Source organism: Rattus norvegicus, chromosome 10 (genome assembly GCF_021556685.1).
Source record: "Rattus norvegicus strain SHRSP/BbbUtx chromosome 10, alternate assembly SHRSP_T2T, whole genome shotgun sequence".
Classification (NCBI taxonomy): Eukaryota; Metazoa; Chordata; class Mammalia; order Rodentia; family Muridae; genus Rattus; species Rattus norvegicus.
In genome coordinates, this window is record NC_141543.1 from 59,128,895 (window position 1) to 59,143,136 (window position 14,242).

At 48.5% G+C, this 14,242-nt stretch overlaps 1 protein-coding gene across 10 annotated transcripts in view; it reads left to right on the forward strand.

The window, feature by feature from the left end:
• Pik3r6 (phosphoinositide-3-kinase, regulatory subunit 6) overlaps nt 1-14,242 on the forward strand; it is a 49,308-nt gene that overhangs the window by 19,621 nt on the left and 15,445 nt on the right. For all 10 annotated transcript variants that reach the window (XR_015630881.1, XR_015630882.1, XR_015630885.1 and 7 more), the window contains 11 exon segments: nt 1,094-1,177; nt 1,810-1,901; nt 2,564-2,632; nt 3,965-4,097; nt 4,269-4,338; nt 5,471-5,654; nt 6,990-7,152; nt 8,041-8,124; nt 9,113-9,527; nt 9,840-9,930; nt 11,580-11,702. Coding sequence is in view for 5 of the 10 variants with exons in the window: in XM_087573635.1 (XP_087429761.1) it covers nt 1,094-1,177; nt 1,810-1,901; nt 2,564-2,632; nt 3,965-4,097; nt 4,269-4,338; nt 5,471-5,654; nt 6,990-7,152; nt 8,041-8,124; nt 9,113-9,527; nt 9,840-9,930; nt 11,580-11,702 (1,508 nt within the window). In the remaining 5 variants the exon portion in view is untranslated.

Consider the following 14,242-nt stretch of genomic DNA (forward strand, 5'->3'; position numbering starts at 1 on the left):
ATGACACACATGTGCCTACTCCTCTCTCTCTCTCTCTCTCTCTCTCTCTCTCTCTCTCTCACACACACACACACACACACACACACACACACACACACACACGCACACGCACACACACTTGCGAACACACATAAACATGTACATACAGTAATACAATAAAATCACACATTGAGGAAAGAATTTATGTCTTAACCTGTCTTATGTGACTAATGTAAAGGGAACCTGAGAGAATCTGGGGTTGGAGGCTGGCAGGCCATCATTTGAAGGGAATCCAGATTTTGGATGTTATCATCTGTTGGAGCTCTATCTCCATCAACACTTCAAGGGAATCCTGAGTGAGTCACAGGGGTGAGGTAGGAATGATAAAGCAGGATACTCAACTCCTCCTCTGGCCTCTGTACACATGTGCATGGGTGCACATACCTAAACACACATGTGCATACATATATGCGCACATGCCTACATACATCCATATCCACATGCATATGACCACACACTTATACACACACATATATATATGCATATGCCCTCCCCACACACACACCAATTTTTTTAAAGTTATTACAACATAAGCACTACTATACTAAAATAGTTTAGCTGGTAATCAAGATGGCTGCTAATGACTAATGGATAAGTAGATAGTATATTACATATATTCTGGAAAGAAAGATATTTTGAATCTCAGGCCATACAGAGGAGGATAGTGTGAAATTTTACCATGCTCCTCTGAACAACAAACAATTTAAAACTTGTACATTATTTCTAGAATTTCCATTTAATATGTTAAAGCCATAGTTGTTGATGGATAGTTGAAACCACAAAAAAGTGAAGTCTCAGGTAAGAGGGGACTGGATTGCCATATGCGTCCACTTTGGAAAGTTCTGGTTTTACAAAGAGCACAGAAATACTGATGGAAATACTATCTTCCAGCTCAGAGCAGTGTGCTGGCTGCCAACTCTTGATGATTGCTTCCAGGCACCTGCGAGGTTTATGGGAAGGCTAAGAATATTCTCCAGAGAATAAAGGTTGGGCAGCAGTAGGCCAGATGGGCTGAGGAGCGCAGCTCCTGACCTCGAGGTTCCCTCACTTTCAGATGTGGAGCTGGACTTCCAGAGGAGTGTACAGGCTGTGCTGCGAGAGCTCAACACCCCAAACCCAGCCCTCCAGAGTAATCAGGGTAAGAGCTGGAGCAGAATGCTCCTCCCCACTGTCCCATCCTTCCAGCTCTGCCTCAGGAAGGGCCTGGCCTAGACTTCTTGGGTGAGGGGTTTCCAACCTAGCTGTCTGCTTGTAGACCTGGAAGGCTTCTCTGCTCCCTGGCTCAACTCTCCTGGTTAATATGTTATGACTACAGTTGGTGGCGGGGAATTAAAGCTGCAAAAGAAACAAAGTCTCAGGTAGAGAGGGACTGGGCTGCCACACTGCAGACAGTAATGGGACTCTGGTTACCTTCCCCGCTGCCACTGCCAAACAAAACTCTCTTCTAGGGCCTAGAATTATTCAGAAGGTGGCTGGGGCTCTGGGCCTGCACACGTTACTGCTCCATGCTCCACACATATGCTTCTGTCTGCTCTTGTGCCTCCCCTCTTGTTTCTGGCCTAGGAGCTCACTGCCAAGAAAGAGCTACAGATCAGGTGGCCATGGGAGGAGCTCACCACAAGCATCTGGGGTCAGCTCTTACAACAGGGTCAGATGTAGCTGGCTGGTCACACTCTAGGACTCAGGGACCAGGGGCCTGCTCAGAGGACTCCCCTCTAAGACCCTCTGGCCCCACCCAGCCATGATGGGTTTCCCTTTCTCCTGGCCCAGGCATGTGGAGATGGTCTCTGCACAAGAAGATGGAGAGAAATCCAGGAAAGAGCTCCGTTCTGGTCCGAATTCTGCTCAGAGAGCTGGAGAAGGTTGGTGCTCAAGTCTGAGGAAGGCAGCAGGGGTGGAGTGAAAAGAGGAGCCCCCTCAGGTTGGGGCTGCACCTGTGCAGATCTGTGCTTCCAAGTGTGGGTTGTTTGTGAACCACATGCTTGATTTTCCTTCATTGGTTTTTGTCTCAGCACTATTTTCTATTCATCCACTCCTATCGTTTCTTAAATCAGCATGTTTCAAGAAAGAAACTCCATAACGTAGCCATAAATGGAGAACCCACATCGCTGGGTAGAAATAGATATGTGTCTATTCTGCATATCTCTGTGGCAACCATTAAGGTTTATCTTTGTGCCACCTGAAATTATCCATGTCCCGCATGTTGCTGCTTGGAAAACACTGCTCCAAGTTGTCAATTAGCTTTGGCTCCTGTGTGGCATCTATGCAGTTTCCTTATCCTAACCGTTTGCACGAGGATTCCTCCGTCTCCCCTGCCCCTCACAAAGGACTCCCACATCCTTGCTTCTCCCTGCCCTACTCCCTTCCTCCTCTCTCCACAGCAGGCCAGTCCCCTTAACATAATACATTGCTGCCTTCCACCTCATCCCCCATCACCCCCAGCCTAACCTGCATTCTGTAGCTAGGATGCAGTGCTCCCTGGAGCACCCAGCCCAGCACCATGCTAGGGTCTCCTGTTTTCCAGGCAGAAAGCGAGGACGCACGGCGTGTCATCATACCCTTGCTGCTCACTCTAATGTCAGTGCTCACTAAGGTGAGAGGGGTGGGGGTCAAAGTGACTCACATGAGGCTGGGGACTATCAGGGGGGAAAAGCCACCACTCTCAAAGGGAATGAGAGGTCATTCATTCTGTAATCAAATATGGGTGACTGGAGTTGGAGAGGTGGCTCAGTGGGTAAGAGGACCCAGGTTCAATTCCCAGCACCCACATGATGGGAGCTTCAAGTCACAAGGCCCCATCCTGTCTCCCTAGTTGGTATCTAATCTCTGCTAGGGTGAGCCTGGTCTTGCCTCCCATACACTGAGTGCTTTCCTTTCTACCCAGAGGTAAAGTTGCACAGGCAATGGAGGAGTTGAGACGGTGCAGAGGACGGATAGAGAGCCTTTGATAGTGGGTGGGCCCTTGGGTTGTTCATTTGTGCATCATCACTGTGAGTAACAAGCTCCTAGTTCTGTAACATTCAAGAGACTGGAGGAAGCAAAACCGTTTCTAGTACTTGGTTCTGCATCACAGGGCTCATAGGGAATACGGGCCAAAATGACTGGCATGGCATTTTGGTGCATAAGAAATGTTTTTAAAATCCCCAGTCTCAGGAAATCCCTGCTCTCTTTTCCCCATAGAGTTAGCATCTTCACACTCCTCTAGCATGGTCCCTTTCCCAACTCTCCATCCTATTGGCCCAGTATCTAATGACTTATTTAATAACTACCCGGGGGCTTTGAAACCACCTCCTTCCTCTGAGTTCTGAGACAAACTGGGCGAGGGAGGGGCCTTGTCTGTGACTCTTTGGTGAGCTCTAAATGCAGACCGTACTAAAAATGGATCAGAAGTGTTGATTTCTTACAGTTGGTGATCTCTGCATAGGGGTGGAATATAAGAATAACAATGTTTTACACTCTTGGTTAAAGGAGCTGGTGTGGGCTGTGGGAAGTCACTGTGGTGTCTGGGAGGAGGGTGGGACTGGGCTCTGGGAAAGGAATCAAACACAGTGAGGAAGAAGGCAGAGGGGAGGAAAGGAAGCCTTTGAGCATTGTGGGGTACCTCATGGCTGTGAAATTCGTGGAGGTGCAGAGACTAGGGAAGTGACTCCAAGTTTTCAGGCTGGAGATGCTCAGAAAGGCCCCACACAGCTCCAGCATGGAGATTGGGACAGAACTGATCTGCCGAGAATTCAGGGATGGATTTCTGTCTTGCTGAGGTGGAGAGTGGTGTGGTAGGGAGGTCTCTCCGATGCTGGGATGTGAGAGCCTACAAACAGGGATGTGAGAGCACAGAGCCAGTCTGGTCATCAGTCCCAACCCTCCTCCTTCCGTACCTACTCTCCATCCACTCCATCCAGACCCTTCAACCCCTCCCTCCCACCAGGCGACCGGCATCACGGAAGATCTATACCATAGAGCTTACACCTTCTGCACCAGGCTGCTGACCTTGCCAGCCCCCTACTCTACAGTCGCCTTGGACTGTGCCATAAGGCTGAAAACAGAGACGGCTGTCCCAGGTGAGAACTACTAGGCATCCCGGCCACCCATGCTGCCAGGTAATACTACTCAACACCAGGCTGTCTTCTCCAGGAGGCCAACGTGCTCAATGCTCTCAGCTCCTTCCAGGAAGGGTGGAGAACTGGCGTGAGAGACCCAGAGGCTGGCTCACTGGTGTGGTTCATTTGCAGGTACGCTGTATCAGCGGACTGTCATTGCGGAGCAGAACCTGATAAGTGAGCTCTACCCTTACCAGGAGAGGTAAGAGGCCTGGGAGTTGGTTGCTGCCCTCTGTTCCCTCGAGGTGTTGGGAGCGGGCAACTGATCACTGACAGGAAGACAAAAGAGAAGGCTAGATAAAAAACAAACTTAGCAAAAAAAAACAAAAAACAAAAACAAAAACAAACAAACAAACAAACAAACTTAGCAGAGCTTCCGTGTTGGCCCAACAATGACGCGCACTTCCAGTTCTAAGGGTGGTAATTGTATTGTTATCTTAGCTTGCTTCTTTGGCAGATTGACCCTGTCCCCGTGCAGAAGAGCCACATGGCCTAGGGCAACGCTGCTGTTCCACTCTTGTGCCCCTCTTGCCTTGCTTTGTGCCACATAGAAGCCATACCCAGCCAATCCAAGCAGCAAGAGACAGCTTCAGAATGCCCACTCTGCAGGGACTGAATCCTAGGGGGCTTTTCTCAATGAGTTCTCAGCTCTCAGATAAGATGGAGATCATCCCTGGCCCGTGTTTGGAAGAATATTAAGCATGAGGGTGGGGGAGTGCCTCTCTCTGCTGCAGGCAGGTTGTGGACTTAGCACTGAGGGGCACTGTGTAGGTTTGAGACTTGGGAGCTATGCTCAAAAAGGATACTATGGAAAAGAGCACGCCGGGAGTAAGTCCTAGAGGAGAGGACAGGCACAGCACCCTGAGGGAGGAAAGAGAGGGTATGTCAGTTTTCTGGTGTGATCAAGGTGATGAGCAAAGATGGAGTCTATGTGGGTCCAGAGCTCCAGTACTCGAAGGGGATGTGGTTAAGGTCTCTCCAGAGCATGATGAGCACTGGGGCCAGGGTGCTGAGACCCAGGAAGCAGGACTTACATTGTAACTTCACTAGATGCAGGATGTAGCCTGCTTCCCCACAAGGAACCAGTAGACTGTTTGAATGGGACTCGAGCTGCCCCTCTGAAAGGGTTGTGCATCCTGCCTGCTGTGGTCCCTGCTTCTCCTACTTGCTGCCCTGCCTATAGGTTTTTGAACTTGAAGCTTATCTTTTTAAGGGGATTTAACAGCCAGAAAATGCTTTTGTTATTAGAGGCATTACACAACCTGGGTGAGGGAGCCACAAAGGTTTTGGAACGTCCGTCCATCCAGCAATCCATTCCGTTCTTGCCCTGCCAGAGTGTTTCTGTTTGTGGACCCCGAGCTGGTTTCTGCCTCCGTGTGCAGTGCCCTGCTGCTGGAGATCCAGGCAGCCCAAGAGCAGCAGACACCCGAGGCCTGCATGCGCCACGTGGTCTCCCATGCCTTACAGGCAGCTCTGGGAGAAGCCTGTCACACAGGTGCTCTGAACAGGAAGCTGCAGGTAATTAACCCCACCGCCTGGGCATCCAGTATACTCACTCCCTGTACTCTGCCTGCTTCTGGTCCATGGCACCCTTTCCCCAACAAGTTAACAGTTCATACATGTTTATTAAAGGAAATATGAAAACACACATAAGCTGCTGAAAGACAAAAATAAAAAAAAATCACTCACACATCTCTACTTAGAAATAATGAACATTTAGTATATTTCCTTAATAATGATGACATCAGTGACTAATAGCCAGTTTATTGACTGTTACTCCAGACACTGCGCTAAACCGATCACATTTCGGATTTCTCCTCCAGCACTGTGAAAGGCAATTACCATCTGCCTTGATGGATAGGAAACTAAGGCACAGAGAACTAATCGTATACTTGTGCTCCCACAGATGCAAAGAGACTGAGCTAGAATTTGAATCCCATGTCAGGCTTATGCCTTCTGGCTCGAACCCTGACTCTTCTGAACACGTGGAGCTATCAAACTCTGCAACTGCTTGATAGAATGTGTATTTTCCCATATCACTGGAAACATGGTCTGTGCAAACACATTCCTTGGGAAACCTGTACTTCTAAGGACTGCACAGTATGTGTGTGCTGATGCATTTAGCCGATGCTCGACTCCTGCTGTGGGGCATGCGATCAATTCTTATACTTACTTGTTTGCTAGCTTTTCTTTCTGATTCAGCCTCAGCCCAAGAAACTCTTCTGACTGGGAGTCAGCACCAGAGGCTGAACTTGTTGGGAATAGGGGAACAGGAGGACAGGTGCCATTAGGAGTGACATTCTTTGGTAACAGGCAAGGCTGGGCAAGACTAGATTCCATGCATGCAGAAGATGGAGAGGCTTCTCTGGGTGGAAGGGATTAGAACTGCTGCAGTGGGAGGAACCAGGCACCCAGAGTGAGAGGGTTCAGTTGTCTTCTGCTTGCCCTGATTCAGGAGGTGGGGAAGGATGCCAGTCAGGTTTTTTTCTCAGCCCGTTATTCAGACCCATCCCCTGCTTTGCCCATCAAAAGACATAGGAGCGTTGCTCCTTCTGTTCTTGTTTTCCATCCAGAGTTCTTCAACCTGAATCCCACCCACATCTTGAATACTTTATTTTGGTGGATTCTTCCTAGTTTTCTCCCCATCGTAGTGTGTGAAAGCCAGAAAGAAACGCCACTGCCCACCGGCAGGCAACGGGGGCTAGAGCCATAATGGGGCAGAATCCCAGGCTACCCAGCTCCCAGCCAAGGGTGGTGCCATGCTGGATTGTTGGTGGCCCTGCCCAATTTAGCATAGGAGAGAGGTAGGTGGGTTGGTGGGTAGACTTCAGGCTCCGATGTCGCTCCTCGCAGGCCAGCTCCCGTCGCGTACTAGAATACTATTTCCACGCTGTCGTGGCTGCCATAGAGCAGGTGGCTAGCGAGGACAGCCCCAGCCGGCTGGGACACCTGGAGAGGATGGAGGAGATTTACTGCTCGCTGCTAGGAACTGCGACCACAAGAAGGCGCTGCGTCGGTAAGCGGAGGGGGGCGGGGGGGGGGGGACTTGCTGAGAGATTGCCGACCGCAGGGGGCGCCAAAGAGCTAGGTTAGACAGAATGAGGTTTCTGAAGGCGTGGACCCCCTCAGGAGCCTGGGGACTGAGAGGAGAGTTAAGGGACTCCGCAGGCCAGGGACTAAGCCAAGAGGCTAATACAATCATGACAGCCCACAGCTGCAAAGCTCCTACTTTATCTCATTAATGCATACGCCGTGTGCTAAGTCAAATAATTTGTAAAGTTGGGAAGTAGAAATAATCATTGCCCCATTTTACAGAAAAGATTTTGAAACTGATTTAGAAAGAGGTTGAAAATTGTGCAGACTGACACACAGCTAGTGAGTGACAGAGCCAGTGTTTGGGTCTTGTTCTGGGCATAGTAACCGACAGATTGGATTCCCAGAACACCTCCACAGAGGGTGGAAAGTAGCCAGTGTTGGCATTACTTATCCCTTGGAGTACCCTGCGACCTCCTTTCTGTTTGAATGTTGATAAAGACGTGCCACACAGGAGCGAGGTTATGAGTGGGCTTCAATGATCCAGAATGTGTGTGTCCTGCTGCAGTAGGATGATTCTAAGTGTGTCTTGTTTGCACAGTCACTCAGAGCAGCCATGAAACATGTCAGCCTCGCGTGTCAGAACATAGGGTCCCTGACTGCACCCATAGTTACAGGTGTGGGGGAAATGGGCTAGAAACCATAGCAGAGGTCAGTGCACCAAGCTCACCAAAGCTTAAACTTGGCAGCCCAGGCTGGACCAAGTGAGCAGGATAGTCCTATTTAGACTCCACCCTCTCAGTCTCCCTGGTCTTTTACTTTGCCTACAAGTCTCCTCACCACAGTCCCCACAGTCTGCTCCTTTCTTCAGGTGACCTCCAAGACCGACTGCCAAGCATCCCCCTGCCCAGTCCCTACATCACCTTCCACCTGTGGACTGACCAGGAGCAGCTCTGTACGTGCCGGAGCCTCTGAGCTCCTGTAGAATTGGCTGAGAACCGTGGTGTATGTCTGCGTGTGTTCATGTGTCTGTGCTCCTGTCTGTGTTCAAGCTTTGTTCTCTGAGTTGGTCCACATGTCTGGACAAAATTGCAAATCTTTTCCAGGTTGGATTAGCCCAGTGCATTAGCCCTTGGTCTCTTGTATTCGTGTGAATGCCATCAATGTCTCCCAAAGGGAGGCAAGCAAAACCCATTATGGTACCTTCCACAGCATTCATTTCCCACTACTGTTGTGTCCTACTCCACTTCTCGTGGCTCTTCTAGCAAGTGAGGACAAGGACATCAATTTTGGTAGAAAGTATTGATCTGGAGTACTGGGTTCAAGTCTTGACACTTCCTTTTGCCCAGTGGGTCATGGTAGATCCCGTCTCTCTCTGAACCTAAAAGAGAAAACCTCCAAGTCTTCCCTGGAGCTGGTGGCCTGGTACCTGTGTCCCAGGGGGAGCTTCCCCACAGGAAGTGGGGTGTTGGGAGGGACCCAGGGGCAGCTAAATGTAGGAGGTGCTGGGTTAAGCATTGTCTTCTTTAGTACTGGAGTTTTACATGGGATTTTAATATGTTTATTGATTGACTGGATGTGGTGGTGCACACCCTTAATCCCTGTACTCAGGAGGCAGTGCCAGGCAGATCTCTGTAAGTTTAAGGCCATCCTGATCTACATGGTGAGTTCCAGAATTGCCAGGATTACATAGAGAGACCCTCTCTCAAAAAACAAAAAACAAAAACAAAACAAAAAAAAAAAAACTAAAACAAAACAAAAGAAAGAAAAAGAAGAAATATATTTACTGAATGGCCTCCAGGACCATGGTGGCCCTTGTGAAGTGTCCCATGGGGGTTCAGGTGGACAGTGTTTGAGAATCAGGCGTTCTGGATTTCTGGGGAGCTGATCTCTCAACTTCAGGTGTCTTTGCCATCCTCACGCTCCCTGTTCTCCGGTCTCAGGGAAAGAACTGGTACTCTTCCTCCGCCCACGCTCCCAGCTCCGTCTCAGTGCTGATCTGGATGCCTTGGATCTACAAGGATTTAGGCCAGACCGGGACTTGGCCCGGGTGTCCACCGACAGTGGAATTGAACGGGACCTTCCTTTGGGGAACGATGAGCTCCCAGACCCCAGCAGCTCTGAGATGGAGCGAGCTGCACTTCAACGCAAGGGGGGCATCAAGAAGCGTGTGTGGCCCCCTGACTTCTTCATGCCCGGGAGCTGGGATGGACCCCCAGGGTTGCATCGGAGGACTGGAAGGCCTAGTGGGGATGGGGAGCTGCTACCTGGAGTCTCCAGAGTGCATACCGCCCGCGTGCTCGTGCTGGGGGATGACAGGATGGTAGGGCGCTTGGCCCAGGCTTACTACAGACTCAGGTAGGACCCCAAGGAAGGACTAGGGTATGGGCGGTTCTGGAATGGGCTGGTGAAGGATCCAAATGGGTATTAGAGGGATGGGAGAAAAGGCATGGGAGGGTAAGGAAGGACACTGCAGTGTATCTCCAGTGCCGAGCCATTAGCTTGACAAGAAATGACAACTGTTCCCATTTTGTAAACTGGTAAACAGAGGCTCAGAAAGATAGTACAAATTGCCCAAAGTCAATACCTGGTAGATGGCAAAGCCAAGACTATTTGATGCCAACACCCAGCCCTCGGCTCTTACCCATCCACCTTGCTGTCTGTTGCTAGGAAACGGGAGACCAAGAAGTTCTGCCTCACTCCTAGACTCAGCCTACAGTTCTACTACATCCCTGTGCTGGCACCTCAGGGGACTGGACAGGTGAGAGTCGGGGCCAAAACAACCATAGAAAAGGAGCAGAGGGGTCAAGAGTAGAGGTCTCAGCAGAGAAGCGAAGGAAAGGTGGGGACCCACTCGCAGTCTGGCTCCCAGACTGGGGATGAGGAGTTGGGGGCGGGGGGGGGGAGGCGACAATTGCCTTAGACTGCAGAGTTGAGCGAGACTGGGGGAAAGGGTCTTCCAGATCAGAAGCTAGGACTCGGGTTTTGCCACAGTAGCCTCTCTGCGGGGCTCCCTCATCTTGTAGTGAAATTATTAGTGCTAATCAGAACGTTGAGGCATTTCCCCTCAGGGCTCTCCAGTCAGTAAAACCAGACCATGACCCCCCGAGAGAGGAGATTAAGTATGAGCCAGAGTGAAGCAAGGTTGGTTTATTAAGTGGAGGTGAGAAAGGACATACTTAGGACAGAAAGAGACAGAGACAGAGACAGAGACAGACCAGGAACCCAGAGATAGCACAGAGACACAGAGACAGCACAGAGACACAGAGACAGTACAGAGACACAGAAAGAGAGGGAGGGGAGAGAGAAAGGGAGGGGGAGAGAGAGAGAGAGAGAGAGAGAGAGAGAGAGAGAGAGAGAGAGAGAGGAGAGAGACTAAGGAAAAATGCAACTCGCCCAAGGCTTTGCAAGCGCCTACTTTAACCATACCTACAGTCAAAATTTTTGCTTTCTTGCTCAAAGGATGTAGTTTACAACCAACTTAAAACATGAGACAAAAAAATTATGTCCTGTCTAAAACGAAAAGAATCTGAGTGTTTTTACTTATCCTAAAGAATGTCCTCTAGTAAATGAGACTCTCCGATTTGAGAGAGGGCAACACAGGCACAGACACAATTAAACTCAAGGCAACACATTCTGGCCCTAAGAAAACATGGTGCATTTGTTGTTTTAATATTGGGGGGGTTGTTTGTTTTTGTTATATTGATACAGGGTTTTTTATGTATCTCTGACTGTCCTAAAGCTCCCTGGGTAGACCAGGCTGGCCTCAAACTCAGAGATCCCCTGCCTCTGCCTTCCAAGTGCTGGGATTAAAGGCGTACAACACCACTGCCTGACATGTTTTAACATCTTTGATTGAGATATTTTTTCTTTTTTTTTTTTCTTTTTTTCTTTTTTTCGGAGCTGGGGACTGAACCCAGGGCCTTGTGCTTGCTAGGCAAGCGCTCTACCACTGAGCTAAATCCCCAACCCCGATTGAGATATTTTTTAGAAAAGGGAATAATGTCTCTTTAGGTCATCCTCACGGTGGAGGTTGTCAGCTGTGTTGAAATTCTTTGATGAGAGACTTTGCCTCCCCTGCCCTTTCCCTCCACAGGAGAGGAAGTCTGAGGTAGATGACCAGCGTTCATTAGAGTAACAGCAAGACCCAAGCAATACATCCCTCTGCCCTTTAGAAGCCAACAGTGTTTTTCAGTGTCAGACAAGTGGACCTCAGCAAAAGCCCTTCCACTTCACTTGAGTTTATGATATAGAACACTAATGTGTCTTCACAACAGTGTAGAAACTGAGTCCAAGTGATTAAAAGACTTGGCCACAGTCACTGAACATTGGGTCTTGGTATCTGGGGCACCCAGACTGGGAGGGAGGGACCGACAGGTCTGACTATCCCTGTATTCTTCGAATCCCTAGGATCCAGAAGCATCCAGGAAACCTGAGCTGGGAGAGCTGGCTTCCTTCCTGGGTCGAGTTGACCCTTGGTATGAAAGCACTGTCAACACCCTGTGTCCTGCCATCCTCAAGCTTGCTGAGATGGTAAGAGCAGCAATGAGGGAATGGGGGGAGGAGGGACAGGAGGACGGAGAGGAAGAGGGAAGGGAGGAGGGGGAAGACAGATGGTGAGAGAAATGTGAATGGCATGAATGAAGTTGAAGACATTTTTAATAGTTCAGATGGAGAGGGTGGTGGAGTCAGGAGGAGAACCCCCAACTAGATGCTGTGTGTGACCCCCTGACCACAGAGTCAGCCCCATTTAGTTCTCAGAGTGTAGGAACTGATGTCCCCAGGTGCTATTGTCACCATATTTATGTCTCCATTTTACAGGCCAGGTAGCTAAAGCAGAAAAAGAGTAGGTAACTTGCCCACACAGCAAAATAAATTGTGACGCACTGTCCCCCATCTTTGGAACCAGGTGGACTGCCTGCAGATTGCTTCTGCCATCACTTAATCATGATTGACAGGGCAGTATAGACTAGGGGGCGGGCATGACTGTCTCTTTAGCTATTCACGTTTATATCGGCTTGCTGTCAGAAATGCTGCACCAGGTGGGGGTGGGGGTGGTTAGTTTTTACACTCTGGCATTTGTCTGTCAGGGTTTCTACTTAGAATTTAATGTTTTCTGCTGTTAGATACAGAACTTTTGTTCTTCATGACTTCTTCCTTTGAAGGCTTTTTTAAAAAAAAAATCTCTCTTTTCACCTTGACATGGCTTCTGGGCGTTGAACTTGAGTCCTCAGGCTTGTGCAAAATACTTTGCTCTGAGCCATCTCTCCAGCCCCACAAATCTTGCCTCTTAAGGCCTGAGATCACAATACTCAAACAGCTTTACAGCCTGGATTTTTACATTTAAGTAATTATTCCCCACAGAAATAATTGCAGTGCTTCATCTGAGGTGTGTGTGCAATTTGACTTTTCCAAAGGTTTAGCCGATTAACCCAAGGCTGTTGATTGTCTAAACCATCCTGCCTCATCCATCTGATATTCTGCTGTATCCCTGGCTGCACTCCTATGTCTGTGTGATGCTCTTTTGGGGAGCCTGTGTTTTCATGGGTCTAGGCAGTACTGGAGGAATCAATATGATTCTATTTTTATGCCAGGAAGGGTAGGTCTACAATGTTATTTTTCTCTTATAGAAGATTTCAGAATATACTAGTTTACCTTTGCTGATAAACTTTAGGGTTTGCATGTTATTTTTACACTTTATTTATTTATATTAAAGATTCCGTTTATTCATTTTGTGTGCGTGTGCATGCACATATGTGTGCAGGTGCCTGTGGAGGTCAGAAGAGGGCATTAGGTCCCTTGGAATCAGAGTTACATCTAGTTGTGAGCTTCCCAACAAAGATGCTGGGAACCTAATTCAAGTCGCCAAAGGAAACAGCAAGTGCACTTAACCTAACCACTGAGCCACTGAGCCACTGAGCCATCTCACCAGAACGGTCTTTTTTTTTTTTTTTAAATTTTATTGAGATTTTGATTAAAAAGAGAGAATCAGCCTCTTTCATATATTAATCCTCTCTGGGGGCATACTATAATTCCATAAGTGCTTTCTTTTATGCCGATGGGGACTGCAGTCTTACCTATGTGACTTCTACCCTTCTCGCTAACTTCCTTCTTATCTGGTAGCGCACTTCTTGTCATGGTGAGTGCATGTTTCTTTAATTCTAGTGAGAAAGAATGTGATGCCCATCACACAGGAAGCTACCGATTTATACATTTTATTTATCAAGTTACTCATTTGTTTCTTAAAAGGTCAGGGTTTGAAAACATAGCCCAAAGCATACCCATTTGATTTTTGGCTGGCTGCTGAGCTAAGGTCTCCATTGTGTTTCTTACCTGCCTCGTTGGGACATCATCTTACATGTTTTATGAACACGAAGATGTCTGACTGTGCGTGTGCATGTTTTCTGAATAGCAACTGAAGATGATTTCACACACACACACACACACACACACACACACACACAAAAGACTGTTTAGCAGGGCATTAAAATACATTTTATCTTGAAAGTCAGAGTTTATGGGACAGTCCATTGGCTCTTCTCTTCTGCTGGTAGCTTTTCTTCCTACCAAGACACAGAAAAGATTTTGCTTCATTTCTCTTCTCTCTCTCTCTCTCTCTCTCTCTCTCTCTCTCTCTCTCTCTCTCTCATAATTAATCATGTGTATGGCCTTTCCAAAAGCAGCTACCATGAGGGGCCTGGAGACTCTGTGAGCAATGACATGTCGTCAGAATGCTGTATTCTCAGCGTAATTGGGGAGGTGATTGAGACAGGGTTTCTCTGTATAGCCTTGGCTATCCTGGAACTCACCCTGTACACCAGGCTGGCCTTGAATTCACAGAGTTCCACCTGCCTCTGCCCCCTGAGCAATGGGATTACAGGTGTGCACTCCCTCGCCTGGTTGAGCATGATCTTTTTACGGGAATACTTCAATGAACCAGACGTGAGAGAGTCAGATACTCAATGTTTAAGACAAGTCCGAGTCTTTTGCCAACTGTGGCATCATAGCTTGGAGCATTCCCAGCCTGGAAATCCTAAACTTGAAAATGCTCTAATACCCAAAACATTTCAAGC